Source organism: Callorhinus ursinus, unplaced genomic scaffold (genome assembly GCF_003265705.2).
Source record: "Callorhinus ursinus isolate GAN/ISIS: 27379988/994484 unplaced genomic scaffold, GSC_fseal_2.0 scaffold20, whole genome shotgun sequence".
Lineage (NCBI taxonomy): Eukaryota > Metazoa > Chordata > Mammalia > Carnivora > Otariidae > Callorhinus > Callorhinus ursinus.
Window position 1 is genome coordinate 20,558,922 of NW_027397082.1, and position 27,433 is coordinate 20,586,354.

At 45.0% G+C, this 27,433-nt stretch overlaps 1 protein-coding gene across 5 annotated transcripts in view; it reads right to left on the reverse strand.

The window, feature by feature from the left end:
- The window catches only part of CNNM1 (cyclin and CBS domain divalent metal cation transport mediator 1), a 60,024-nt gene extending 32,808 nt beyond the window's left edge, over positions 1-27,216 (reverse strand). For all 5 annotated transcript variants that reach the window (XR_012381693.1, XM_073904327.1, XM_025881164.2 and 2 more), the window contains exons 1-2: positions 25,250-27,216; positions 1,677-1,820 (exon numbers count right to left, since the gene is read on the reverse strand). Coding sequence is in view for 4 of the 5 variants with exons in the window: in XM_073904327.1 (XP_073760428.1) it covers positions 1,677-1,820; positions 25,250-26,813 (1,708 nt within the window). In the remaining variant the exon portion in view is untranslated. The remainder of the gene's footprint in view (positions 1-1,676; positions 1,821-25,249) is intronic.
- Between the last annotated feature and the right edge of the window lie 217 nt (positions 27,217-27,433).

The following is a 27,433-nucleotide window of genomic DNA, read 5'->3' on the forward strand; positions in this document are numbered from 1 at the left end:
CCGTGCTGCGGTCTTGTGGGCCTATCTTGGACCCTGGGTTGCTGCTTTAATACTCCTTTTGCTCGGGTAGCAACAGTGGCAAGATGCAGACCCAGCTGTCCTGTGGGTCAGGGTCAAGTGAGAAGAAACACAGTATTCCTGGCTCCTTGGCCTTCTCACAGCTCTTAAGGAATCATGCCAGCAGTGTATTTATAAGGGCAGGAAAGCGCTAACCCCGTCCTCCAGAGAGAGGATTGCTCAGCAAGAGAGCAGCAAATATACGTATTGGATCAATTATTTTGTTCTCACTGGTGAGCAACCTTCTGCTTTATAGGACGTTTGCCTAAATATCCCCTCTCCCTCCTCCATCAGAATGCCACTTAACATTTCATCCTTGGAGAATCATTCCTCATCTCCCTCTTCATTACTATTGTTTTAATAGGGACTATTTGGAGCATTAAGGTTGTTAAATGCTGGAGGAGCATACTCATTTAGACTATCATCACTACTATCAGCCCCCAACACCAGTGTGAATGCCTTCCCCAACAGATCTACTGAGATACCTGGGAATTCCAAATCAAGAGCGGTGGGCAGAGGTGAAGGGAGAAGGGAAAGGGGGAGGTGGAGGTTAACCCCTATTTGAAGAAGGTGGGCCTGGCCAGGGTATCAGGGCAGTACCAGATACGTGACACTCTTACTGTGTTTTGTCAGGGCCCGACCCACCTTTTGGGTTTGATCTCTTCTAAGTCTAAAGGGAAGCAGTCTTTCTGCACCACTCACTGCCTTAGAGCATCAAAGCTCTTTGTACTGGGAGCTGGTTTCTGAATGGCTGCTTCTAGCAAGCTAAGGACAGGGGTCTGGATGGAATGAATTAGCTGAGGTAGGGGAAAGGGACTGCTGTCTCATGAAGTGAAATTCAGAGGAGGAAACACTTCCTGGCCTAGGGACTCCCACAGATTTAGATAACCCTCTCATCCCACAGACAAAGCAAGCCTTTGTAATGTCTGCCAGCAAAGCTTTGATAAAGCTCAGTAACCGAAAGCAGTCACTGTCTGCGTAGAGTCCGTAATGTTCCTGAGCGGGGGCATGGGTGGGAGGGGAGGGGTGGGGAGGGAGAATGAGAAACCAGGCTGTGGGGCTGGAGAAGCGTAAGGGAGAAGAGCAGTGTCCAAGAAGGGGTATTTAAGGTTTTGGCTTAGGCTGTGTGTGGGCCATCTCATGATGGTCCCCGCCGTGCACTGATGTTGTGATGTGGGTGGACTGTGAGTGCAACCCCAGCAAGTGCTGGGGTCCGCGTCTAGATGGATGAAGAGACAAAACCAAAACCAAACAAAAGAAAAACAAAACGGGGCGGGGCGGATGGAAACAGGGGCAGAGTGGCCACCCGAGGCACACTTAGGGTCCTTTCCTTCCTTTTCCATCCAAAGGCCAGGAGCAGGAGGTCTCCTTTTCAGTCTTGGCTCCGTTCCCACCGGTTCCCTCCTGGTAAACATTTAGCTGGCATGCTCTCAGCGACGCAGGGTGCCTCAAGCCAGGTGCTCTTGCCATGCCAGCACCTAAAATTTGGGGTCTGACACAGCAGTGCACGCATGGGCTTGTCCTGTCACCCTTTCACACAGTATGTCAAACTAAGCCAGCTCTGAGAGTCTCAGAAGAAACGGGGTGACCTTGGGCAAGAGCCAAAGCCATGCACTTACTGTAGAGGTCAGTTTCATCCAGGATCTCTGACTTAATGATCTCCTCTATGATGTCCTCCAGGGTCACGATGCCCATCACCTCATAGAAGGGGTCTCCTTCTCCCTCGTTGTTCACCCGCTGGACAATGGCCAGGTGAGATTTTCCTAGAGAACAAATGAAGTCCCAGTGAAGCACCTGGAATATTTTGAGTAATCTTTCCTTGAGAGAAAATTATACAAAGTTGCGCTGTGACCCATCTTGGGACTGATCTTAGGACCTCCTTAGAATGGGAAGTTTGTGTACAAGCTCTTACAAATGCAAACCTTATACTTTTTTTTTTTTTTTACAGATTTTATTTATTGATTTGAGAGACAGAGAGGGCACGAGTGATAGGAAGGAGGGGCAGAGGGAGAGGGAGAAGCAGGCTCCCTGTTGAGCAGGGAGCCCGACATGGGACTCCATCGCAGGACCTGAGCTGAAGGCAGAGGCTTAACCGACTGAGCCACCCAGGCGCCCCTAAACCTTATACTTTTATATCTGTCTCTTTTCTAGGAAAGTTACCTAATAAACACAAAGCTAGTTAACTTTTCTTTCTTTTAACTTTCACATGTTAGCAAGTATATCTAAGCTGAAAGAGGTTGAATAATCGAAAGAATGAGGATTTGGAATCAAAAGAATTAGGTTAGGGCGCCTGGGTGGCTCAGTTGGTTAAGCGACTGCCTTCGGCTCGGGTCATGATCCTGGAGTCCCGGGATCGAGTCCCGCATCGGGCTCCCTGCTCGGCAGGGAGTCTGCTTCTCCTTCTGACCCTCTTCCCTCTCATGCTCTCTCTCTCTCATTCTCTCTCTCTCAAATAAATAAATAAATAAATAAATAAAATCTTAAAAAAAAAAAAGAATTAGGTTAGAAGTCTTTTTTCCTCCTCCAAACTTCCCCCGTAACTATCCCAGCTACTCTCTGTGAAACTGACCCTGAGCAAATCATTTAACCTCTACTGGGTCTCGATTTTCTCATCCAGAATTAGGGAATAATACCGGTATGGTGATTTTAAAACATGGCCCCAAATTCCTTGATACACCTCCTATTGAAAGGTGTGGTCTCTATCTCCTTCCCTTGAGTCTGGGCGGGCCTGTGACTGCTTTAACCAACAGAGGACAGGGAAGCATCTGCAAGGATACTTCTGAGACAAGGTCACAAAAGGCATGTGGCTTCTGCTGGAGAAATGCTCTAAGAAGTCTGAGACCACGATGGTGGAGAGGGCACACGCAAGTGTGAGTGCGCAGGTGACAGGTGCAGCTGAGCCTGGCCTTCCAGCCATCCCACCGCAGCGCCAGACAGGTGAGTGGAGAAGCTGTGTTGGCAGTGGGTCTGCAATCTCAGCTGATCCAGCGCCACCCACTGGAAGCCTCCCCAGCCGCTCCAGTCTTCTCCGGCTTCAGGCACAGAGGCTGTGAAGCAGAGAGAAGCTCGTCCTGCTGTGTACCTCGTCCAAATTCCAGACTCACAGAATCTGTGAGCATAGTAGAATGGCCGTTGCTTTATGCTTCTAAGTTTTGGGGTGGTTTGTGAGCAGTAATGGCAACTAGGATAACCAATAGCCATACAGTCATTGTGGGGCTCAGATGACCTAGCGGGTGTGTTGAAGTGCTTTGTAGACTATAATAGGTCTCTGGCAGGCAGTGAATTTTTATTGTCCAACAACTGAATAATAATAGTTAATGTGTATTGAACTCTCATTATGATTCAGGCACTGTTTGGAGCACTTTGTGTGTATTGATGCATCCAATCCTCATAACAACTCTTGAGACAAGTACTGTTGTTATCCCCACTTTATAGATGAAAAGACTGAGGCACAGATTGGTTAAGAAACATGCCTAAAGTTACATAGCCTGGAAGTGGCACAGCTGGATTGCAAACCCAGGTAACTGGATTCAGTCCCAAAGTAGGGACTGGGTCTTACCTAACAGTGCTGCAATCCTGCTTCACCTTGGTTTGTTTATATCCGCTGATAAACAGATTTCCTGGTCCTATTTCTAAAACATAAATCTGGGTGGTTCTTTTCCTTGGCTGAGAGACATTTAAGGGGAAAATCTGGAGTCCTGACTTAGAAGTTATTCTTGCCAAAAAAAAAAAAAGTAAGTTCACACTTTATCAGTGTTACCCTTTATAAGCTTGGCCATTGCTAAAAATATCAGATAAAAGGAGTAGTCAGTTTGCTGGAGGCATAATTAACCATTAAAATTATACACATGAACTTCTGTATCAGATACTTCAAATCACAAAATAGCTACCTATCAGAATTTTAATTGGAAAGATGGGATTTGTATTACTCAAGAATGGTCTCAAATTTCTTCTCCACCTTCAACCTGTCTTTCAACTGTCTCCAGACTGGTCTGATCATGCCACTGCCCTGCTCAAAAGTCCTCCAAGTTTCCCTAGTATGCACAGAATCAAATCGAGACTCATTGGTTTGGCATTATCAAGATGGCAAAATGCCCTGCTCTATCCCCCTACTCATTTGATACTCTGGGTGCGCCGTGTTACCTTCACTTCCCCCACTTTGTCCATGTGTACTTTCTAACGCTTTGTGCACACTGTCCCCTCCCACTCCACGTCCACTCTTCAAGTTCCAGCTCAGGGGCTAGCTCCTCAAGAAAGTCCTACCAGATTTGCCCCATTCTAAATTGGAACCAATCTCTCCTTGCCTGTGTTTTGAAACCCTTGATAACTCCATCAGAGCATTTGTCACAATTTGCTGCTTCTCGTAACTAGCAATGTGTGTGTCCTCTACTGCATCATGTTTTTTCCTCAGGCCATAGGCTCCTTCAGGATATACACTAAGATAGGGTACTCTCCACTTAACAGGAAGCCAAATAAATGCCTGATAAACTGAACTAAACTGAAAATCCATAGTTGATACAATAGATGATATTAAAACGAGACACTAAAACCTTTATTTTTTGATAAAATACAATGTGTTTAAGTTAAAATTTAAACTCTACATCAGTGGTTCTAAAATTATCCTTCTTTGAAGCAATTGCAACTGTATTTTGTAGCTTAGATTAGATTATGTTAATTGTTAGAATGTGCTCAATTTAAAGGGTTTTTCCTCAACACATTGTTCTTAAACTTATGGCACCTGTTCTCACTTTCCTGCTAACATGCGCTAACAGATGACAAAACAAATGACTAGTATAACGGAACTCTTGGAGAAGTGAGTAATTAAAATTATTTTCTATAATTGGATAAGTTTTGTAGTGTTGAGCTTAGAATATATATAATACAGCCATACTTCTGCCACTAAGAGATTAGTTCATGTAATGGGATTAAATAAATTAAGATTTTATGATGCTTCACAGAGTGCCATAACTTCCATGTGAAAATCAACCATTGGTCTACACTTCATAAGGTCAATTTGAGGACGTCCACTCTGTGACCGCCAGGAAATAGAGATTAAAAAACAAAGTCCTAATTACATATAATATTCAAGACAATACACTTTGTAATCTATTAGAAATATTTTGCAATTCACAATCAGCCTTTCTGATCACCTCAAATGCCTACAGAGATCTACAGACAAATGAAGGAAGTCGTTCTTCCTTGGGTACAGACTGAAATAGGAATCAGAATCAGAAATCACATAATCCTGTTCACATAACCTCTGTTCAGAAACCAGCTGTGCTCATGACACATAGACCTGAGGTCCATCTTCTCTCAAAAAAGCTGCCCTTTAAGAGACCTATCTCCTGGTACCCTTCTGCTTCCTAGGCCTCAGAAGGGTTAGGGGTGGCTCCCAGTGAAGCCAATCTTGAGACAGGGAAAACGTAGTCACTCCTTCCCGCCATAGCACTTTGTACAAACCTCTCTTTGCCATTTATAACAACAATAACAGCTATTATTATTACTATTACTATTATTATTATTATTATTATTATAGCGGCTACCTTTTGCTGTATCCACCCAAGGAGCCAGGCATAATTTCACCATGCTATTGTTCTAAGTTATTTCACCTACTACGATGGTAAGCTTTCTGGGGGGGGCAACAGCTATGGTCTACTTAATCTCCATTTCCCCAGAATCTAAGAATAACACCCAGCACAGAGTAAGAGCTCTATAACTAGTGGGTGATAGATGGATATCCATGTGCAAAAGAATGAAGCTGGATGCCTACCTCGCACCGTACACAAAAGTTAACTCAAAATGGATCAAATGCCTAAATGGAAGAGTGAAAACTATAAAACTCTCAGAAGAAAACATAGGAGTAAATCTTTGTGACCTTGGAGTAGAAAACGTTTTTTTTTTTAAATAAGACACCACAAGCACAAGCAACGAAGAAAAAAACAGATCAATTGGACTTTAGAATGCTTTTAGAACGTATTTAAGAGACTACCAGCAAATCCTATATCTGACAGGACGCTTGTATTCAGAATATATAAAGAAAATTTACAACTCATAAAAACATAACTCAATTAAAAACTGGGAAAGGATGGGACTAGACAGTTATCTGAGGAAGATATCCAACTGGCCAATAAGCACATGAAAAGATGCTTAGCATCTTCATCATTAGGGAAATGCAAATCAAAACCAGAATGAGATACCACGTCACACCCACCAGAATGGCTATAATAAAAGAGACAATAACAAATGTTGATATGGATGTGGATAAATTGGAACCCTTAGACATTGTTGGTGGGATTGTAAAATGGGTTACCTGCTTTCGAAAAGTTTGGTGGTTTCTCAAAATATTAAACATAAATTATCATATGATTCAGCAATTCTACCGAATCCACATACGGGTATATACTTCGGTAAACACCCAAGCAAACTGAAAACATATGTCCTCACAAAAATGTGTACACAAAGGTTCATATTATTCTTAAAAGCTTAACAGTCAAAACAATCCAAATGTGCATCAACTGACGAAAGGATGAATAACACGTGGTATATCCAGACAGTGAAATATTGTCTGGCCATAGAAAGAGAATGAAGTAGGGGAACATGCCACAACATGGACAAACTGTGAAAACATCATGCTGAATGAAAGAAGCTAGACCCAAGAGGCCACACCTTGGTATGATTCCATTTATATGAAATGTCCAGAATAGGCTAATCTATACAGAAAGAAAGTAGATCAGTGATTGCCAGGAGCTAGAGGAAGAAGGGGATGGGGAAAAACTGTAGGGTTTCTTTTGGAGTGATGAAATGTTCTAGAATTAGTGATGGGTGTACAGTCGATGGTCCACTGAACTGTATACCTTAAAAGGGTGAATTTTATGGTATGTGAATTTTATCTCAGTAAAGCTGTTATTAAAGCCATTTGGAAAAAGAAAAAAAAAAAAACCAGTGCTTGAATGAACAGGAAGTCAGTGGGTGAGTAAAAATAGGAACTGTTTCATAAAAAGAGAATAGGTTGAAATATAAGAGCAACACTAGTTTGGACACAGGTGGCGATGCTGGCAAAATGCTAGTTTAGAGTACTTGTTATTTTGTCCTCTAGGATGTGGCAGAGACCAAAAGTGGACACAGGCGAGGCCATCAGGAGAACAGGAAAGGGGGAGAGGGCACCATCTTATCAATTTCTGTGACGGTGGAGAAGGTGAGCAGGGATGAGGGTTTGTCACAGCTGGGAGGAAAGAATCTAAGAACAAAGATCTCATTAAGATATAATGAGGGAAAAGGTAAGGTTTTACAGAGAAAATTCATGAATGCTACTGCTTTATGAGGTACTATGTCCCTGGACCAAACTACTGTGGCACTGAACAACAACAGATGGGAAATCTGTGAGCTGAGTTGACCGATAACAGACACAGTGGATTTCATGGCAATTCACTTTCTAAAAATTAAGGCTACCTTTGTCTCTGTTGTAAAGAGTATATTTTATTCTGGGTCTACTGGTGTTCTACTTCTGAACTGGTAACTATAGATGCTCTGGCCTGTGGCTTGAATCCCTGCTGTGTTCCTGGTGTCCAGTCTCAGCAGAAGCCCCAACTCTGCCCTGATGGTTGACTTGCCAACATGCCTTTCCTGGCTTCTAGCAGCTGTGAGCTCCTTAAGTGTTGGTTTGCTTCCCTCCAGCCTGGACTACTTTCTCTCAGCCTCTGATTTACAGTCTCTAGATTCGATGCTATCTACACCCTGATGAGACACAAAGTAGAGAATATATACCTATGGCCTGGGTCTTGCTTGGACCACAGCATTAGGATGGTTTTGGTTGGAACTCAATCCTCAGTGAAGCATAAGGGGTCAGTCACACCTTTCTGGGATTAAGTCATATTATAGTCCTCCATTAAACATGAGATCCTCCAAGCCCAATGCTTTGGAATGCATTTCACTAGTTCAATGGCTGCCAACACTGGCTGTATGTTAGGACCATCTGAGAAGCTTTGATGTTTTAAAGACTTTATCCCACACCCAGAGATTCTGATGTCAACAGTTAGGGGTGGGGCCATGACATCAATAGTTTAAAATATTCCCCAGATGATGCTAATGCTCAGCCAAGGTTGAGCACTACGAGTTGGCTTATAGTCATGGTTCTCAAAGTGTGCTCCCTGGACCAGCAGCATCAACAATCACTAGAGAATTTAGTTAGAAATGCAAATTCTCAGGACCCACCCCACCCCTAGTAAATCAGAATCTCAGGGGTTGTGCCCAGTGATCTGTGATTTTAATAAGCTCTATGGCTAGTTCTGATGCAGGCTAAAGTTTGAAAACCACTGGCTTTCAGGCTCTGGCACTCTGGTTATCTGTCAGATGACTTACTAATGAGGAAGAAAAACAAGCACTGAGATGTCTAGTAAAATCCTGGTCCCTTTGGTGCACCTGGTTTAAGTCGCCAGATGCTAAGTACTTACTAAAAGACAGAAAACAACCTCCTGGAACAAAAGGTAGTTGTAGTAGCAAGCTGATGAGTGCGCTCTCTCATATGATGTGGTGGTTATGGCATTTGGTTGACTTTGGGCAGAGAGTGAGTGTTGGACTGTTTAATGCTGAGCTTGAAAAGGGGTTTCTTGTAGTTTCTGTACCAATCACCTCTGAGACAAGCTTGAGGTGCTGCACTATCTATTAGGCTCTTGGTGTGTCTCACTCAGGTCAATAAAATTTCCCACTACTGAAAGTCAAACTAGTCACTTCTCTTGTCCCCCAAATCCAAAGGCTGGTGTAGTACTGGTTTCTGGAATTAGTCTATCTCATCACCCCGGGCATCAACACCCAAACTACATGTCACATTTCTTAGAAGGGCAACTAGGTTTTCAGGCATTGCTTTTTTTTTTTTTTTTTTTAAGATTTTATTTATTTATTTGACAGATAGAGACACAACGAGAGAGGGAACACAAGCAGGGGGAGTGGGAGAGGGAGAAGCAGGCTTCCCGCGGAGCAGGGAGCCTGATGTGGGGCTCGATCCCAGGACCCCAGGATCATGACCTGAGCCGAAGGCAGATGCTTAATGGCTGAGCCATCCAGGCACCCCCAGGCATTGCTTTTAAAGTAACAGTTCTCTCCTTGTTTAGTCAACAAAACAAGGAGGCAACCCACAGAATGGGAGAAGACACTTGCAAATGACACTACAGATAAAGGGCTGGTACCCAAGATCTATAAAGAACTTCTCAAACTCAACACCCGAAAAACATATAATCAAGTCAAAAAATGGGCAGAAGACATGAACAGACACTTCTCTGAAGAAGACATACAAATGGCCAACAGACACATGAAAAAATGTTCATCATTAGCCATCAGGGAAATTCAAATTAAAACCACATTGAGATACCACCTTAGACCAGTTAGAACGGCAAAAGTGGACAAGGAAAGAAACAACAAATGTTGGAGAGGTTGTGGAGAAAGGGGAACCTTCTTACACTGTTGGTGGGAATGCAAGTTGGTACAGCCACTTTGGAAAACAATTGTGGAGGTTCCTCAAAAAATTAAAAATAGAGCTACCCTATGACCCAGCAATTGCACTCCTGGGTATTCACCCCAAAGACACAGATGTAGTGAAAAGAAGGGCCATAGGCACCCCAATGTTCATAGCAGCAATGTCCACAATAGCCAAACTGTGGAAAGAGCCGAGATGCCCTTCAACAGATGAATGGATAAAGAAGATGTGATCCATATATACAATGGAATATGACTCAGCCATCAGAAAGGATGAATACCCAACTTTCACATCAACATGGATGGGACTGGAGGAGATCATGCTAAGTGAAATAAGTCAAGCAGAGAAAGTCAATTATCATATGGTTTCACTTATTTGTGGAACATAAGGAATAGCAGGGAGGACATGAGGAGAAGGAAGGGAAAAATGAAGGGGGGGGAATTGGAGGGAGAGATGAACCATGAGAGACTCTGGACTCTGAGAAACAAACTGAGGGTGTTAGAGGGGAGGGGGTGGGGGGATGGGTTAGCCTGGAGATGGGTATTAAGGAGGGCACGTACTGCATGGAGCACTGGGTGTTATTCGAAAACAATGACTCGTGGGTCACCGCATCAAAAACTAATGATGTATTGTATGGTGACTGACATAACATAATAAAATTAAATAAAAAAATAAAAAATAAAGCAACAGTTCTCAACTGGGCTGATTCGATGTCCCCCACCCCCACCCTGAGGGGACATTTGGTAATGGCTGGAGGCAAGTTTGAGTTGTCACACTTGGGGCGGGGAATGCTACTGGAATCTAGTGGGTAGAGGCCAGAGATGCAGCTAAGCATCCTGCAATGCCCAGGACAGCCCCACAGCAAGGAATGTCAATAGAGCTGAGATTGGAAACTGCTTTAAAGAGACAGAAAGTCAGCAAGCGGTGGCAATACCACAACTATATTTCAGTGTTGGAAGAAGTGGAAATGTTCTCCAAGGGTTTTTAATAAATATAGCCTCTAGATGGCTTACGCACATCACAGAGAAGACCTCCTAAGGCCTCGGTTAGCATATGCCTTGGAAAAAAAAAAAGCAAATAATTGATTTGCTTCTTTTTCAAAAATAGCTACAGCACTTTGCTAAGGTAACTGTTCCCAAGATAAAATTTAGAAGCTAAGACAAAATCATAATTGCTTGGAAAGAGAGAACTAAGGAAAGCAGAAATCGTTTTATGGTTTTATGGGCTTTGCCTCTCTTATGACCTTCACCTTGTAAAACACATTGACATTTGCTACCTTTTTATTCTCCCTGGTGTCCCTGCAGCATCTTTTATCCATTTAGTAGACAGCATCGAGTGCCTCTTCTTTCTTTTTTTTTTTTTAAAGATTTTATTTTTTATTTATTTATTTGAGAGAGAGAGAGAATGAGAGATAGAAAGCACGAGAGGGAAGAGGGTCAGAGGGAGAAGCAGACTCCCCGCTGAGCAGGGAGCCCGATGTGGGACTCGATCCCGGGACTCCAGGATCATGACCTGAGCCGAAGGCAGTCGCTTAACCAACTGGAGCCACCCAGGCGCCCGAGTGCCTCTTCTTTCTTACCTTGGTCTTCGGAACAGTCTACCCTGGAGTGTGCCCCGAACTCCAGGTGTGTTCCTGGGAGCAGTAGCACTGAGCCTCACCTGGGTGCTTGTTCAGAATGCAGGTTCTCGGGTGCCACCTCTGACACCCAGAATCAGGACTTGGTGGTGAGATGCAGTCCAGACAGCTGTTTCAATGATATCCCAGGTGACTCTCACACACACTGAAGTTCGAGAAGCACTGCTTCTGACACCTGCTACTCAACGTGTGGCCCCCGGACCAGAAGACTTGGCGTTAGCGGGAAGCTCGTGAGAGCTGTGGCAGCTCAGCCCCATCCCTGCAGTCTGAGTTAGAATCTGCATGTCCTCAGGATTTCCAGGTGGTTCTTCTGCACATCTGAGTAAGAGAACTGGTCAGGACCCTGGTTTCCTTCCCACCCTTATGACTGTTATTTTTCTGTTTCCACTGCAGATTCCTTCATCCTCACCTAAAGATAAATACATCTCAAAGCCTCTAGCTCAGTGATTCTCAACCCTGGCTGCAAGTGCGAGTCACCTGGGGAGCTTTAAAACCTATTGATTACCTGTGTGCCACTCGCAGAAGTTCTGATCTAACTGGCTTGGGGTGCAGTCCAGGCATTGGGATGTTTAAAACTCCTTCAGGTGACTCTACTGGGCAGTTAAGAGTCTCTCCTCCAGTCCTTGATCCTCTGCTCCTCTCTTCTTGATTACAGATCCCAGCAGAGCCCATCACTTGAAATATCACCACTACCTCTCCCCTGAGGACTCAATTTATATCTCAGCATCGTGTCTACTTTGATCTCCCAACCTGTTTTAAACATTTTGCTTGAGCTGTCTCTTTGTCTTGTCAAAATCACTTATCTCAATAGGATCACGTGGTCTTCAAGGGCCACTATCCTTCTTCCTCCTGCCTCTTCACTATAGTAAGTGTCACTATCAACCTTCTAGTTACCCAGGGTCATCACTCAGGAGTCACTTTTTACTTCCTTTTCCTTTGTTCCTATTAGGAAACAAAATCCCCGCATTCTTGCAATCTGCCTTTTCTTCCTTCATTTTTATCAACAAATATTTATTAAATGCCTGCTATGTACCAAGCACTATTCTAGGCACTAGAAATTCAGCAATAAACACAATGGACAAAATCATTGCCCTTCTGTAGCTTACATTCTAGTAACTTGGGGTGAGAGATAATAAGCCAGAGAAATACGTAAAATCTACATCACAGTTCTAAGGGGAAAAGGAAAGCAAGGTAGAGCAATGAGGAAGTGTGTGGGTGTTACAATTTTAGGTAAGGGAGGGCAGGGATGAAGTCCCTGAGAAAGTGGTATTTGAGTAAAGATCTGAAGGCAGTGAGGTGGGGAGCCCTGTGGGTATCTTGGGGACACCTTTTGCAGTAGAACAAGAAGCAAAGGCCCTTAGTTGGAAGTACTACTGATGTGCTTAAGGAATAGCAAGGATGCTGGTGGGGTAGCTGCTGAGTGTGGGAGAGGACAGTAGTAGGAGCCAAGGTCAGGGAAGGGGTGGTTGGTGCACCTGTGATAAAGCCTGCAAAGCCTTTGTAAGGACCTGGCTCTTTGAGCGAGATAAAGCCATTGTACAGTTTCACGTGTGCGTGTGTGTGTGTGTGTGTGTGTGTGTGTGTGTGTATGTGTTTTGACAAAAGAGTGATGTGATCTGACTTATGTTTTAAAAGGCTCTTCCTAGCTGTTGTGTTAGGAATGGACATAAAGTGGGCGGAGGTAGAAGCACAGAGACCTCATATGAAGCTCTGGCAGTCATCCAAGTGAGAGATGGGCTGTGGCTTGGCTGGGAGGTAGTAGGGGAGGTGGTGAGATATAAGCAGATTCTCTGGTTATGTTGAAAGCAGAGCCTACATGAGGGATTGGATGTGGGGCAAGAGCAAAAGAGAAGTTTGGGCCAGAGTAGCAATTTACAGAGTTTGGAAATACTGTATGAGGAGTCAGTTTGGCACCAAGCACAGAAGCTTAGTTTTGGACAGTTTAAGTTTGGGACGCCTTTCAGACCTCCAAGTGGAACGTCAAGTGGTAGCTGTTGATGATATCTTTGGGAGAATGAGAAATAACCATTTGAGAGGCATAATCACAGGAGTGAGACTAGACAAAGAGATCCATTTCTGAGCCCTGGGGTGTTCCAACATTTAAAGGCCATAGGAATGCAACATTCATGCAACAAATACTTGAGCATCTGATATGGGTAGGCCCTGCACCAAGTGCTGAGAATACATCAGTGAATATGATGTAGGAGGAGCTGGTAAAGGAGCCTGAGAAGGAAGGTCTAGAAGGTAATGAAGTCTCAGAGGTTTTCTCCATTCCAATTGCAAGTGCACAGTCCTTCATTTCCATGTCCTCATCACATCCTGGACAACTGCACTAATATCCTAACCAATCCTCCTTTTGTTTTCTCCAACTCCAATCCATTCTATCCACAAAAAAACAGAATAACTGCCCCCAAACAGCATTTATGAGCTTATTCCCCACTTCAGTAACATGTACCAGTGACCAGGAAGGATCATTTCTGAAGTCTTCTTGCTGCCATTAAAGGCCTCCATGGTTTTTTGGTATATACCTTGCCTTCTTTCCCACTACTCTAATGGATTGCGTTTGTTCCCCAAAACAACAATTGGTCCAAGGATATTCAGCTAATAAATGGTAGAGCCAATACTTGAACTCAGGGAACTGAACAGGACCCACCCACCTGGGGTTTGTGGGAACCTCAAAACAACTAAACGGGACTGGTTCTTGAATTTCAGGCCTCTCAGACTCAGAGCTGGTCTTAGAGGCAGACTGTGGGGCCGGTTTGTGTCTCTCTAGGTTCAGGCTAAACATAACCAGGATCCTCAGCTTAAAAAATCACCATGGTGACCCAGAGTGATCTAGCTAAGCTTTGACTGATAGTGACATTCGCAGGCCATGAACCAACCTCAGACATGAGGAAAGACACTGAAAGGCAAATAAGCCTGGCTTAATAAGTTGCCTAGAAATCATACAGTTCTGGGCCAGTCCAGAGGCCCTGGCCGAACTAGGCTGGTCCCAGGGAGGAAAAAGGTGTGGCTCTCAGGGGCTCTATTTAAGTAAGTCAGACTCCCACCCTTTTGAAGGTTATCATTCTGGTAAAGACAGCCAACAGCTACTCCAACATTCTCCCTACTGTTTCTGATCTAAACCCAGCTGACTCCTGAGAGCACAGATCAACATTCACCCCATTTTCCAGTTTTTGCCGTAGGGGTAATTGCTATAACTATTGTTCAGAGGGTGCACACTTTAACCTGTAGTCTTCATCATATCTCTGCCAAATGGGAACTGGTATTATTAATATACGAATGAGAAAACGGACACTCAGAGAAATAGTCACTTGTCCGAAGTAAACAGCTCTCACTTCTGTTCATTATGTCCAGTCACATTTACATGGGTTGGATCAGAGAAAGCACTTGTTATACTAACTGACTAAGTAGATACATTTTGTGTCATTAGATCAATAAGGTAGAAGACAAATGGTGGAATGTCTTGAATGTGGTATATATAGTACAGGCATTATCTTTAGACTTTTCAGTAAACTTACAATGTAGTATCATTATTCCCATTTTGGGAAGGGAGATAAGCCTCAGTCAAAGTGGTAGAGTCACCGGCCCTAGTACACAGCCAGTAAACAAAGAAGCCGGGACCTGAGCCCAGGTGTCAGGACTCGGTGTCTGTGGCTCCATGGCCTGAGGCAGCAAGTCACAGATGTGGCTTCTGATTCTGCCTCAGTCACTAACACTGAGCAGGACACTCATGTCTCCAGATCGCAGGTGCCTCATATACGAAAAGGGAAAAAATGCTACTGACTTTACGTGCACGGTGGTGCAAAAGGAGCTAACTGGGAAAGTTCTTTGCAAATGTAAAGATTAACTATGAGGGATTATCATTGCTCTTTTTATTATTTGTCTTTTCTGGGCCTCAGTTTCCTCCACCTTAAAATTCAAGGATGGGACCAGATGACCTCCAAGGTCCTAAAATTCTCTATTTTTTTTTTTTTTTTTTAGAGGGCGGTGCAGAGGGGAAGAGAGAGAATCTTAAGCAGGCTCCACGCCTGAGATCATGATCTGAGCCGAAATCAAGAGTTGGACGCTTAACTGACTGAGCCACAAAGGCACCCCTAAAATTCTCTACTTTTAGAAGTCTAAACAGTCCTTGGCTACAAAAACAGTTTGGCTTTATAGAATGATTCTTTGTGATGTATACCAGAATTTTAACAGTGCCACAGTTATAGCCTCTTGCATTTACAAAGGGTTGTGAACTCAATACCAGGCACACAATTTATATGTTAATATTGAAGAATTCCATTGGAATAAGATGACAGAAAGATGCCTTGACACAAGCTAGATTTTTTTTTTTTAATCTATACAAACAAATCAAATTACTTTCTATCAGATCAGGAAGAGAAACACAAAAATGTTACCGTCCCTACCAGTCCTGTAGCAACCACCTTGATTTGGAAAAACAAAACAGTCCCTTTCTCTAGTTTATGAAAAAAGGCTATACTTTGTAGTAATTATCTTGCTCTACTTCATCCAAAATAGAACAATCAATACACTTCTCACAAAAAAATTTCTTGAGCCACTAAGGGCAATTATATACATATAAATATATACATATTTTTGAAGATTTTATTTATTTGACAGAGAGAGACACAGCGAGAGAGGGAACACAAGCAGGGGGAGTGGGAGAGGGAGAAGCAGGCGGAGCCTGATGTGGGGCTCGAACCCAGGACTCTGGGATCATGACCTGAGCCGAAGGCAGACACTTAACAACTGAGCCACCCAGGCACCCCTAAAGGCAATTATAAAAAAGCCAACTGTGTCACCCAGAACACCATGGTAACCAGTATTACCAGGGCATGAAAAAATAGTTGTTAGTCACTAGGATCTGAGCCGGTTGGCAGTTTGGCTTGCTAAGCAACGCTGCAAAATTAGCAGAGTAACTACCCATCATCTGGAGATCTGACTTTGCACAGCTTTAAATCTGGTCCCAGAAGGAACTACCCCAGGTCCATACACCAACCCCATGCCCTAGGCTCCCAGTCAAAGCCTAATTAATCATTTACTCAACAAATATTTATTGGAGCTTATTGTATACCAGGCACACAATTCCCAACACGTATATTTACTTGATTTCTCAGTAAATAGAGGCTCTGAAAGACACACAGAAAGAGTGGTTTTGTGATGAGTGAGGTGGGGGGAAGGGTTGGCTCGAGGCCGACTCAAAGAGAACTAGCAGCTGATAACCAGGGGACAGGAAAAAAATAGACAACGGATGGCTTTATAACACGGCATAAAATAACTACATTCGCATGACCACCCTCCTGCGTCATCAAGAAAAGATTAGGTTATATTTAGGATCCTTTCCTAAGGAAGGCAGGAATGGGCATAAAACATTTTAGAAATATCACCACCAAAAATGGTTAAAATATATACCTTTGGCCTTTGGAGAGAACAGAAATTGTTTGACAAATATCTCATTCTGCCATTTTACTTGAAGAAAACCAGCATTAAGGTCATTGCCTTCCAGCATTCAAATGCGGCGTCTGCTTCCTTTCTGCCTTTATTCTTCTAGTTCAGTCTCCTGCCTCAGCTAGAACACCCTTTCCCTTCATAATTGCTTCTCAAAATCCTTCTCCTCAGAGAATTTTCCCAGATCCTTCCAGGGAATTTCTCCCTTCTGCCTTCCCCACAGATGTCTGGATGCCCTTGCCTGCCTACCGGGCTGCCCGGTACCCTTTTCCATCAGGGACCCTCCCCCTTTCACGCTCCTGGAGGGCAGGCTCTTTCCCACATTTACATCTGCATCCATCTCCCAGAGCCCTGGTAGCCATGCCCTCAGTGAATGTTCCTGAACTCGGCTGCCCACAGTCACTAGGGTTAGAGGGAAGGTTGGCTGGCCGAGGTGGCACTTTCCCTAAGGGATATTAAATGGCCCAGGAACCCACGTGACAGCCACACGGGCCCCCTTTCCTCAAAGCCTTTGCACGTCTGCCCCCTTCCCCTGGAAAGCTCTTCCTCTGGGACACTTCTTCTTGCCCCCCTTTAGGATTCAGCTCAAATATCACTTGGGGAGGGGGAGGAGTCTATCCTCCCCACTAGACCAGGTCAGGACCCCTGTTGTACGCTCTCATGCCTCCCTCTACCTCTTCTTCAAATCACTTGTTACCACTTGTAATTATTTATTGGTTAAGGTAGATCTTTCTACTGCATGGCAAGCACCAGGAGGGCAGGAGGCCTGACACAGAATAATGTCATTTGGAAGGAAGGGGGGGAAGGAGGGAGAGGGGGGGGAGGGAGGGTGGAAGGGAGGTAGGGAGGGAGAAAGAAAGAAAGGAAAGAAGAATGAATTGAGAAGAATCCCAACTGGGAAAGGAAGAGACAGCAGACAATAAGGAGAATTGGAAGAGTTGTTACGAAAGGTCTTATTGGGCCTAGAGGTAAACCAGTTTAAGAAAGTATTAGGAACAGGACGGGCCTGGGTGGCTCAGATGGTTAAGCATCTGCTTTCGGCTCAGGTCATGACCCCAGGGTCCTGGGATCGAGTCCCGCATCCGGCTCCCTGCTAGGCGGGGAGCCTGCTTCTCCCTCTGCCTCTGCCTCTCTCTCTCTCTCTCTCTCTGACTCTCATGAATAAATAAATAAAACAAACAAAAAAAAGAGAAAGTATTAGGAACATCCACAGATACCACCCCCGCCTTGATATCCAAATGCTATAAGGGGTCCAGAAATACAACCCAATGTATTTGATTGTTAAAAAATGGAAGTGAGGTGAGCTACTATATTCTTCAAATAAGAGAGGACTCACCAAGGATGATAAAATGAGGAAATGGAATTTAACTGCAGCCTGTGGGATTTAGATTAGATAAAAAGTCTGACAATGAAGGCTGTTATGTGCTGGAAAAGATAACTAAATCTAAAAATGAAAGCATGAATTAGACTCTCAGTCAGGTTTGTCAGTGCCCTTTCCAGCTCAGATTCTATTGTTACCTCATATTTCTTTTGCCAGGCTGAGGAAAAAATTATTTCAGAACAATATTACAATAATCATAATAAAAATATCTACAGAAAAAAATATAAATCAGCAATTTAATGTCTCGTATATCTAATTACTTCTACTTTTTCTTGTTTATTTTTGTTCTGCCTCCCTGTACATGATGGGCTATGCTTTGTTTACCGTTTGCTCTAATTACTGTTTAGAAGGTAAACATTCTAAATTCTACTAATTATTATTTAGCAATGTTTAACATGTTTTTAAACCTATTATTATATCAGTGAAATAGAACTCTGAGTGAAAATAATTTTTTATTTTCTTTTACGAAAGACAAAAAAATGTAGCACTAATGTTTTGGCAGCTTTTTATAGAATTAAGCAATGGGATGATTATTCTTCCTGCTAAAGTATCACACCAGAATTTGGAGTGATAAAGCAAAACACTGACTTTTCAACCAGATTATTCCTCAGTGAAAATGTTACATTGTGTGTCTCTGCCAGGAGCGTTTATTGGCTAGCTGGATGTCTTTTAGGCAACAGATTGCATGTGGTAGAAGCAAAGATTGAAGAGGACACCTTTTCAGCTCCACTATGTCTGTCTTGTTCACCACTGTATTCCCAGGGCCTAGTACAGTGCCTGGTCTAAAGCGGAAGTTCAATATTTACTGAATAAATGAATGAATCAATGAATGAATGAACAAAGACTGAGTATGAAAACTGCAATAAGCTATTTTACAGCCATGCTGGTCTATAGATAGAATAATCCAACATTATGTGCATTATGAGGTCTTTTGTGTAGGAAGATGGTGTTACTAACCCGGCAGAGCCAAGTTGTTTAACCGTTAAACATTAGAGCGATAGCACCCGGAGGCCATTGACTTCAGAACGAAGCTTTATTCCTTCTCCCTGTTCTCTGCATACGGTTGGTTTTCTCCTAAAAACAGTCCAATAAACAGAGTAATCCGTAGAAATTAAGTTCAACAAATCTTTAGGGCTCCATTTTATAAATCAGTCTTCCCAAATTATGGGACTCACTCCCAAGGAGTGAGTGAAAATAATTATCATCATATAAAAAAAAATCACTCTTGGGATTAGAATGGGATATTTTATTAATGGAAGAAGGCAAGACCATGGATTTTTCTCTTTATTTTCTTTTTAAGAATTTGATTAAGGTTACTATGGGTGCTATATTTTTTAATATGACAAAATATTAGAGGAGTTATTATTTCAGGATAGTGGGATGATTACCTTCAGGTGATTTCCATGCTTTGTCTACTGTTCTATATTTTTCAGTTTTCTATTCTGAATATGTAGTATAGAAACTTACAAACTTCAGTAAAAATTTTATAAAAGCCAAAAACCTAACCATAGTCACTCTCTTCTCCATGCTCTCATTGCATTTTTATATTTCTATTGTATCACTTTTGTTTTAATGATTTATATACAGGTCCGTCTTAGCCACATGCTACATGCTGAAACACGACTTGTGAATTGTAACGTTGTTGAAGTGGGGGATGGGGGGAAAAGTCAGTCCAGCCTGCCTCCTGCTTTTCAAAGGGGAACACTCTTCTCCCATCAGGCTGTAGGCTCTTTGGGAGCAGGGACAGTATCTCATACATCCAACTCCTAGCACAGTGCTTTCAACACAATAAGGGATCAAAAATTGTTACAATAAATAGATGCACCTAAAAAAAGTGGAGAAACCATATATACAACACTTTTCTTCTAACACTTAAAATGTGCCTTTGTCCTGCATGGCCCACAATGATTGGCTGGAGATCATTAATGATGCATTTACTACAGAGCTGTGCAGATCCTTTCTGTTAAAATTTAACTCCTTCAGTTATTCATTTAGTCATTCAGCAAGCATTTACTGAATACTTATCATGTGCCCTGTCCGTTGTCGGGTGCTACAGCTACAAAGTCGGAGAGGATAGTCCCTGGCTCATTCGGCGGGTGAGCAGCACTAATAAGCAAAACCAATCAGGCAACCTGTTAATTCAGTAGGAGAGACATGGGACAATTAAGTTGGCTCAAACTGGGCTTTACAGGAGAAGCTTCCCAGAGGAGCTGGAGTAGGGATTAATCAGGCAATGCGTGTTCCTGACAAAGAGAACAGCATGAGGAAAGGTACAAAGGCAATAGCGGTGTGGCCATGAAATTCAATGTTGCCCGAGCAGGGAGCTGAGGTAGGGAGTGGTGAGGGATGAGCCTGGAGGGGAAGGCAGGGAGCGGGTGAGGAGAGCACAGCTTTGACTCCATTCTGCAGGCAGTGGGGGGAGAGCAGAAGCGTTTTTATGCGGGGCATGACGTTACCGGAGATTATTCTAGTGGCAAGGGAGAAGACGGATTAGAGGGAGGCAAAAATTAGAAGAAGCGAAATTTCTTAGGAGGCATTTGCACAAAAGAGTAATAGGTTTGTGTTTATATTTAAGAATCTCAGCGAACATTTATTTAGCATTTATGACGACAATTACTAAATAAGCAGTATAATGCAAAGTAGCTTATTATTTCAACCAACCCTATGAGTAAATACCATTATTATCCTCATTTTACAGCTAACAAAACAGTTAGGTAACTGTCCTGAGGCCAGGATGCAGTTCGGGCAGCCTGGTGGCAAAGCTTATGCTCTTAATCTCTATCTCTTTTGTTTCAGTTTTGTCTCTCCCATTGGAATGAAAGCCCTATGCAGACAGGACTGTTGTATGTTCCCCACCGTGCCGAAACAACAGATACACAGCAACTATTTCCTGAATAAACTCAATGACTCACCTGAGTGAAAAGAGTGGACTATACCATACATAGATACAAGAAATATTTCTGATGCAATTTTGGCAAATTTTTGGCAGACTTTGGTGATTGTTATGGACTGAATGTCTCTCTCCCCCGACCCAAATTCATGCGTTGAAGCACAAATCCCCCTCCCCGCAGTGGTGCCTCTGGGAAAATCATTTAAGTTAGAGAAGATCGTAAGGGTGGGGCCCTAAGCCAACAGGACTGCTCTACAAGGAAGAGACCAGAGTTCGCTCTCTTCTGTATACACGCACTGAGGAAAGGCCATGTGAAGATGTAGTAAGAAGTCAGGAAGAGAGCCCTCACCAGAAGGCGAATCAGGTGGAACCCTGATCTTGGACTTCTGGCCTCCAAACTGTGAGAAAATAAACGTCTGTTGTTGAAGCCACCCAGTCGATGGCAACTCAACAGACAAATCAGTGATTAGTAGGATGAGGGTGTGGGGTGGAGGGGAGCTTTCTCGCCTGGGAGACTGGCAGGGCAGTGGTGCTGCTGACTGGGGTAGAGAATCTGGGAAGAGGAGAGGTTGGTTATGGTCAATGGAACAACACTAATTATCCTATACTTTGGGTTCACCTCACTCAAACATAAAAAATACAGTAGAAATTAGCTACTTAAAACCATTCATTCAATAAATATTCTATTCATCCCCTTGTGACGGTGGCCACTGTGCTTGTCCTGAGAATACAAAATAAGTAAGATTCATTGTCTGCCCTTAAGGAGCTCACAGTCCAGTGGGGAGAAATACTGTTCCTTTTAGTAAAGCTAGCATGCTCGCTAGAAAGATCTTTTTCCTTTTCCCCATTTCTAAAGACCTGGAGCTCATAAGAAGTATAGAGGTAAAATCCCATATGGGTAAGACCTCTGGAGTCACATGACCTGGGTTTGAATCTGGGCCTTGGAATACTAGCTTAGTGATGGTCTTGATAGGCCAAGTAAACTTTCTGGGTCTTGGGGTCCTCACCTGTAACTGCAGAGTTGGTTTATGGATCAGACAAGAGAAGATAGGTAGAAATGTTTTGTAAAATGCAATATACATGTTAGCAATCCCTGTAATTATAAAAGCTCCATTTCTAACCTATGAAAACTAGAGGTAAATCAGACAGAGGCAGCAAGCCAGAGGTGAAAGGCTGGCTTTGAACCCTGTGGGTGGCAGGAGTTCTAGGGTAGAGGATGGAATGAGACTGGTGTAGTGGGAAGAACACAGGCTTTGGGGTCTTGCAGATCTAGTTCAAATCACAATTCAGTTATCAACTGTGGGGAGCTGAGTAAGTCATGTAATGGATCTGAGCTTTAGTTTCTTCTTTTGGTATAAAATGGAGTTGATAATGTCCACCCAGGAGGGTTATTCTGAGTATGTAAAGGGCTTGGCAGGGTGCCTATCAGAGCTGTTGCTCAATTAATGGTAATTGTTCCTATTTATCATTTACCTCCCCTACCTCCTAAGGGGTTTGTAGTTACTTGAGATGCAAAGAAGTGAGGGAAACAGAAGGGCTTTTATGACTTACTTTAAAAGTTATTCTTAAAGGTAAAGAAAAGTAGTTCAACTCGGCTTTCCTTTCCTAACCTATGGTGCAAACACAACGTGTATAGATAATGACCACTGTGTTCTATGGCATGAAGCCATAGAACACTCAACTTGATACTTATTCCTTGTATTTATTCTAAGTAAATCTACCCATCACTATTAATAAGGGTTCACTGAAGGCAATGCTTCTCAGGCTTTAATGTACACATGAGTCACCTGGGTGCTTGTTAAAATGCAGATTTTCATTCAGTGGATTTAAAATGAGGAAGGAAATTCGGCATTTCTAACAAGGTCTGGGGTGAAGCCCATGCTGCTGGTCTCTGGAGCACACCTTGAGGAAGGAGCAAGGCTCTGAAGGGATGTGGAAATCTCTTCGTTGGCATGGTGTGCGCTGTAATTCCCAGCTTCTCTTGAGCGATCTAGCTCACTACAAACTGACTACGGATAGAACACCGACAAGCCTTTTTCAGACCAGATTTAGAAACTCTGCAGCAGGACTCATTTCAGATCAGTACTGACTTTTTTTGAGCAGCCTACTATGTGCAAGGCACTGTGCGAAGTGCAAAGGATACCAAGGTTAGTGAGACACAATTCCTGCTTCTGAAGACTGTCTGTATTCTGACATGGTACACCCTTGTAGACTGTTAACTTTCTGAGGGCACTGTTATTGTCTCACCTATTGCCTGCTCCAGAGGTACTCAATAAATAGTAAATGAACGAATGAATGAATGAGTTTATAGGAGTTTCATGAAAAATATCCTCCAGCAGCACATGACAATGAGACACCATCTCAACTGCACTCTCTCTATCACGTTTAAGGGATAGTTGCGCTAGAATCAGGCTGATAGGGTGGGCCCTAATCCAACCTGACTGGTGTCTTTATAAGAAGAAATGATTACAACCACAGAGATTCCAGGAATGAGCTCACACACACTGAAGGATGACCGTGAAAGGACAGAGAGAAGGCAGCCATCTGCAAGCCAAAAAGAGAGTCCTCAGAAGAAACCAAACCTGCAGACACCTTGATCTTAGACTTCCAGATTCCAGATCTATGAGGAAATAAACTTCTGTTGTTTAAGCCACTCAGTTTATGGTATTTTGTTATGGCAGTCCTTGCAAACTAATATATAAATTTTCACAGTTTTTATGCCCAGATCCAAGACTCCCTTCTGTAAGCAGTCTTACAAAATGTAAGAATAATTCTAAGAGTGGATGGATGAACCTCGGAGTACAGTGGGATCGAGTCAGGCAAGGGCTTGGGGGAGACAGATGGAAAAGGGTTAAACAACAGCTCAGACTGGGCTAAAACAACTGTAATATATACACATTTCCCTCCCATTCTCATGATACCAACACGAAGTCTACAGCTGGGACTGAAAATAGGTTTTCAACTCCTCCCCCCGACCCTTTTCAGGCTACACTTTGATACTTAACACAATTTTATTTGTCCAAAAAAACTGTGGCAGGAGGAAGACCCCAGATTTCTCTTTGTATGAAAGTCCTAAAGAGTACCTGTGATGATAAAGTAATGAAACTGAACTTTTGATAACCAAAAAGATGTGTCAAGATATGCCAAATGTCTTGCTAGCCACAGGGAAGCTGTATTTGAAGCTTGATTCTAAAGTCAGGGGATTGACGTTTTTGTTTTGTTTTTACTAAACATGCTAACTCATATGTACAGATGAATGCCTCCTTCAAAATGGTCATTCTAGAAGGTTCTACACTTATCCTCACCATGTCACTGTTCTCAACTCAGTCCTGGAATTGTTTCCAGGGTCTATGAGACAGTCTTCTGCACTCAATGGTGACTCTTGAAGGTAGATTTGATTTTCAAAAACAATCAAGTGTTCTTCTGGTTAACTGGGAGAACCAGTCAAACTGTGTAATCCCAAGAAGATTGACCCTAAAGAATCCAGGCTGATTTTTCTTGAGTGAATTGTACTCAACTCCAGAAGACACTTTCTAAAGGCAAACCCCAGATGGTAGTAGATATGCTATAGACATGACAGGGGTGGAGTGGTGACTGCTCTGAAGGAAACCCCATTCATTTGTATATGCGAATTTTCTAGTGGTTCCCTTTACCAGAATATTTCCTCACATCCAGATCCACCCTTCCTCATGGAACCCCGGTTCCCAGAAGTACAAGGACCCCGATGCCTTAGTCAACTTTTAATCTGGGTCCATTTTTAATCCAACCTGGGTACTGGGAAAGTTAAATAAGGGAAAAGAACCACGAAGGTGTCTGGGGCTTACTACTCTGTGTGATTCAAAGGATAGAAAGAGGACCCAGAGAGAAGTTCCTGAGACATAACTTTTTGCTCCATGTAAGAAAGACATTATCAGCAGCTGGAGCTGTCCAACAATGGAGTTAGTTTGCCTGGGATATTGTGAGTTTCCAGCCCTGGGAAGAGTTTTTAAAAGGAAGGCTGCTTATTATCAGAGGCTGTAGAGGATCCTCCTGTACTGGGTGGAGAGCGACCCAATGACCTCCAAGGACTATCCCCCGAGTCCAACCTGCACAATACCTGGCAATTGTTAGCTCCTGAAAAATACTGAAAGGGAATGAATGAGGCATATAGCGCATCTTGTGAGCCAAGTAAAAGGTTAGAGGCTGGGGCTCAGTCAGCTGCAAGGAAGGTAGGAAAAAGTGAAATGAAAATAGCCACCAAGAGGTGGGGCCTTCCTTGAGTTTTTGCTATCATAGGAGAGTTGCTTTGCACACCCGAAACTTCACATGTTTATGAATACTTTTGAAGGGGGAAGTAGCTGAGAGAGGAGATAGACCACTGCTCACCCTTCTTAAACTCCTCCAGCACCGTGTCCAGCCGGGTGTCATTGAAGACGCAGTGCAGGGGCCGGTTGTAGAAGCGAGTGACGGTGAGCAGCGGCGTGCAGTCGTCGGGGTCCACGAAGGCCAAGTCTTTGACAAACAGAATGTCCACAATGTTGTGCCGCTGATCGCCCTCGTACACGGGGATGCGAGTGTAGCCGCTGCGCAGAATCTCCGAGACCGTGGCGAAGTCGAGGACGGCGTCGGAGCGCAGCATGAAGCAGTCCCCGAGGGGGGTCAGCACCTCCTCCACCACCTTGGTGCGCAGCTCCAAGGCGCCCTGGATGATGTTGAGCTCCTCCTTCACCAGGTCGCTGTAGGGGTCCGCGGCCCGTAGCGTCTCCAGCAGCTTCTCCCGCGTGTAGAAGGTGCTGATCTCCTGTCGCAGTGCCCAGTCCAGCAGGCGGCCCAGCGGGTAGCACACGGGGAAGGCGGCCGCCATCAGGAGTCGGGTCAGGCACACGCTGTGCGAGGCGATGGCCAGCCCGTGCCGCGAACACACCGAGTAGGGGCAGATCTCGGCGCCCAGAAACACGGCGCCGGTGCACACCAGCGCCGGCAGCCACGGGAAGTGAATCCCTGCCTCGCCGTCATCTTCGCCAGTGCCCCCGACGCCCGGCGGCAGCGAGGCGTACAGCCAGCCGGCCAGGGCAGCGTTGGCTCCGGCTTGGCCCAGGAGCAGGGTGCAGAGCAGATGGGTCCCCCTGCCGCGCACCGCCTGCACGCGGCGCGCCTGCTCCTGTTCTGCGGCCGAGCCACTGTTCCGCAGCACCCGTAACTCCACCGGGTCCAGCGAGAGCAGGCTCAGGCGCAGGCCGCTGAATAGGGCAGACAGGGCGAGCAGCAAGAGCGCCCCGAGCGCCCGAAGCCACGCGGGCGGCAGCAGGTCCCCGCCAGGACCGTACAGCCGCGGGCGGACGCGCAGCAGGAAGCCGCCCGCGGCGCCGTGGTGGTGCCAGGCGCGCCCGTCCCAGGCGCACAGCGAGAAGAGCTTCCCGCCACCGCCCGCGCCGCCCTTCTCTGCCTCGCCCTTGCGCAGCTCCCGCACCCGCACCTGGACTAAAGCCGAACCCGCCACGCCTCCGGGGCGCAGGGGACCCAGGACCTCCACGTCGGACGCCCAGTCGCTCTGCTCGCGGCAGCGCTGCGGCCCCGGGGGGCGCGTGGGGACAGCACTGGGCGCCACGCCGCTACCTCCCGGGGGCTCCTCGATGAACACGAGCCGCGGAGCCCAGTCGCCGGTGCCGTTCTCTCCTGGGGAAAGGGTGGGTGCGGGCACCGGCGCCGCGGGCGCCGCTGGCCCGGGCTGGAAATAGACTCGCAGGAGGAAGCTGGTGCCTTCCGCTGCGCGCAGGGTGCCCCCTTCCAGGGACACGCGGCCTCCAGCGGTGTCCTCGGGCCGCAGGCCCAGCAGCCAAGCGGCGGCGGCCGGGGGCTGAGGGGACAGGGAGAAGAAGAGCAGGAGCACAGCGCCTCGGCTGCAGCAGTCCCGGAGCCTGACACCCACCGCTGTTGCCGCAGCCGCCATCCTGCACCCGGCGCGGCTGCACGTGATACTGCAGAGAACAGAGCGAGATCTGGAGGGAGGAGGAGCCGGAGCCGGGAACCGGGCCGCGAGCAGGTCACCACGTGTGCGCCCCCTGCGAGCGTGGGCTGGAGGCGTTGCGGGTTCAGACCCTGCCCCCACCGGGGGTCCCCGCAGGAGGCCGGAGGTGGCTACGCATCACTGCATCATGTATAACCCCCGAAACACTTCGGTGTATCTGAGCGGCAGCCTAAGGAAAGCTTGGCTTTGGAGCTCGGCCTCCTGCTCCAGCAGTAGGGCGCCCCTCCGGGAGCTCCTACCCGGCAGTAATTCCCTGTCGGCCCCACTGCTTCCCCATTGGCCAGGGATATTTCCTAGCGTTTTGCCTCTCCTCCTGTCTCTTGCCTTCCCCCTTCTGGTCAAAAGATATGCCCTAGACAAGTCTTGAGTCTGAAAACTTTGCATTTGGTCTCAAGTCTGGTTGACCTTTTAGGTTTTAAAAATTTCCTAATTACTTAAGTTCCAAATGTCCATGAATAAGATGCAAATGTCCATAATAAATTGTGACGCTACTAGGTGATGGAATACTATGCAGCAGGAAAAAAGAATGATGGGGATTCTTG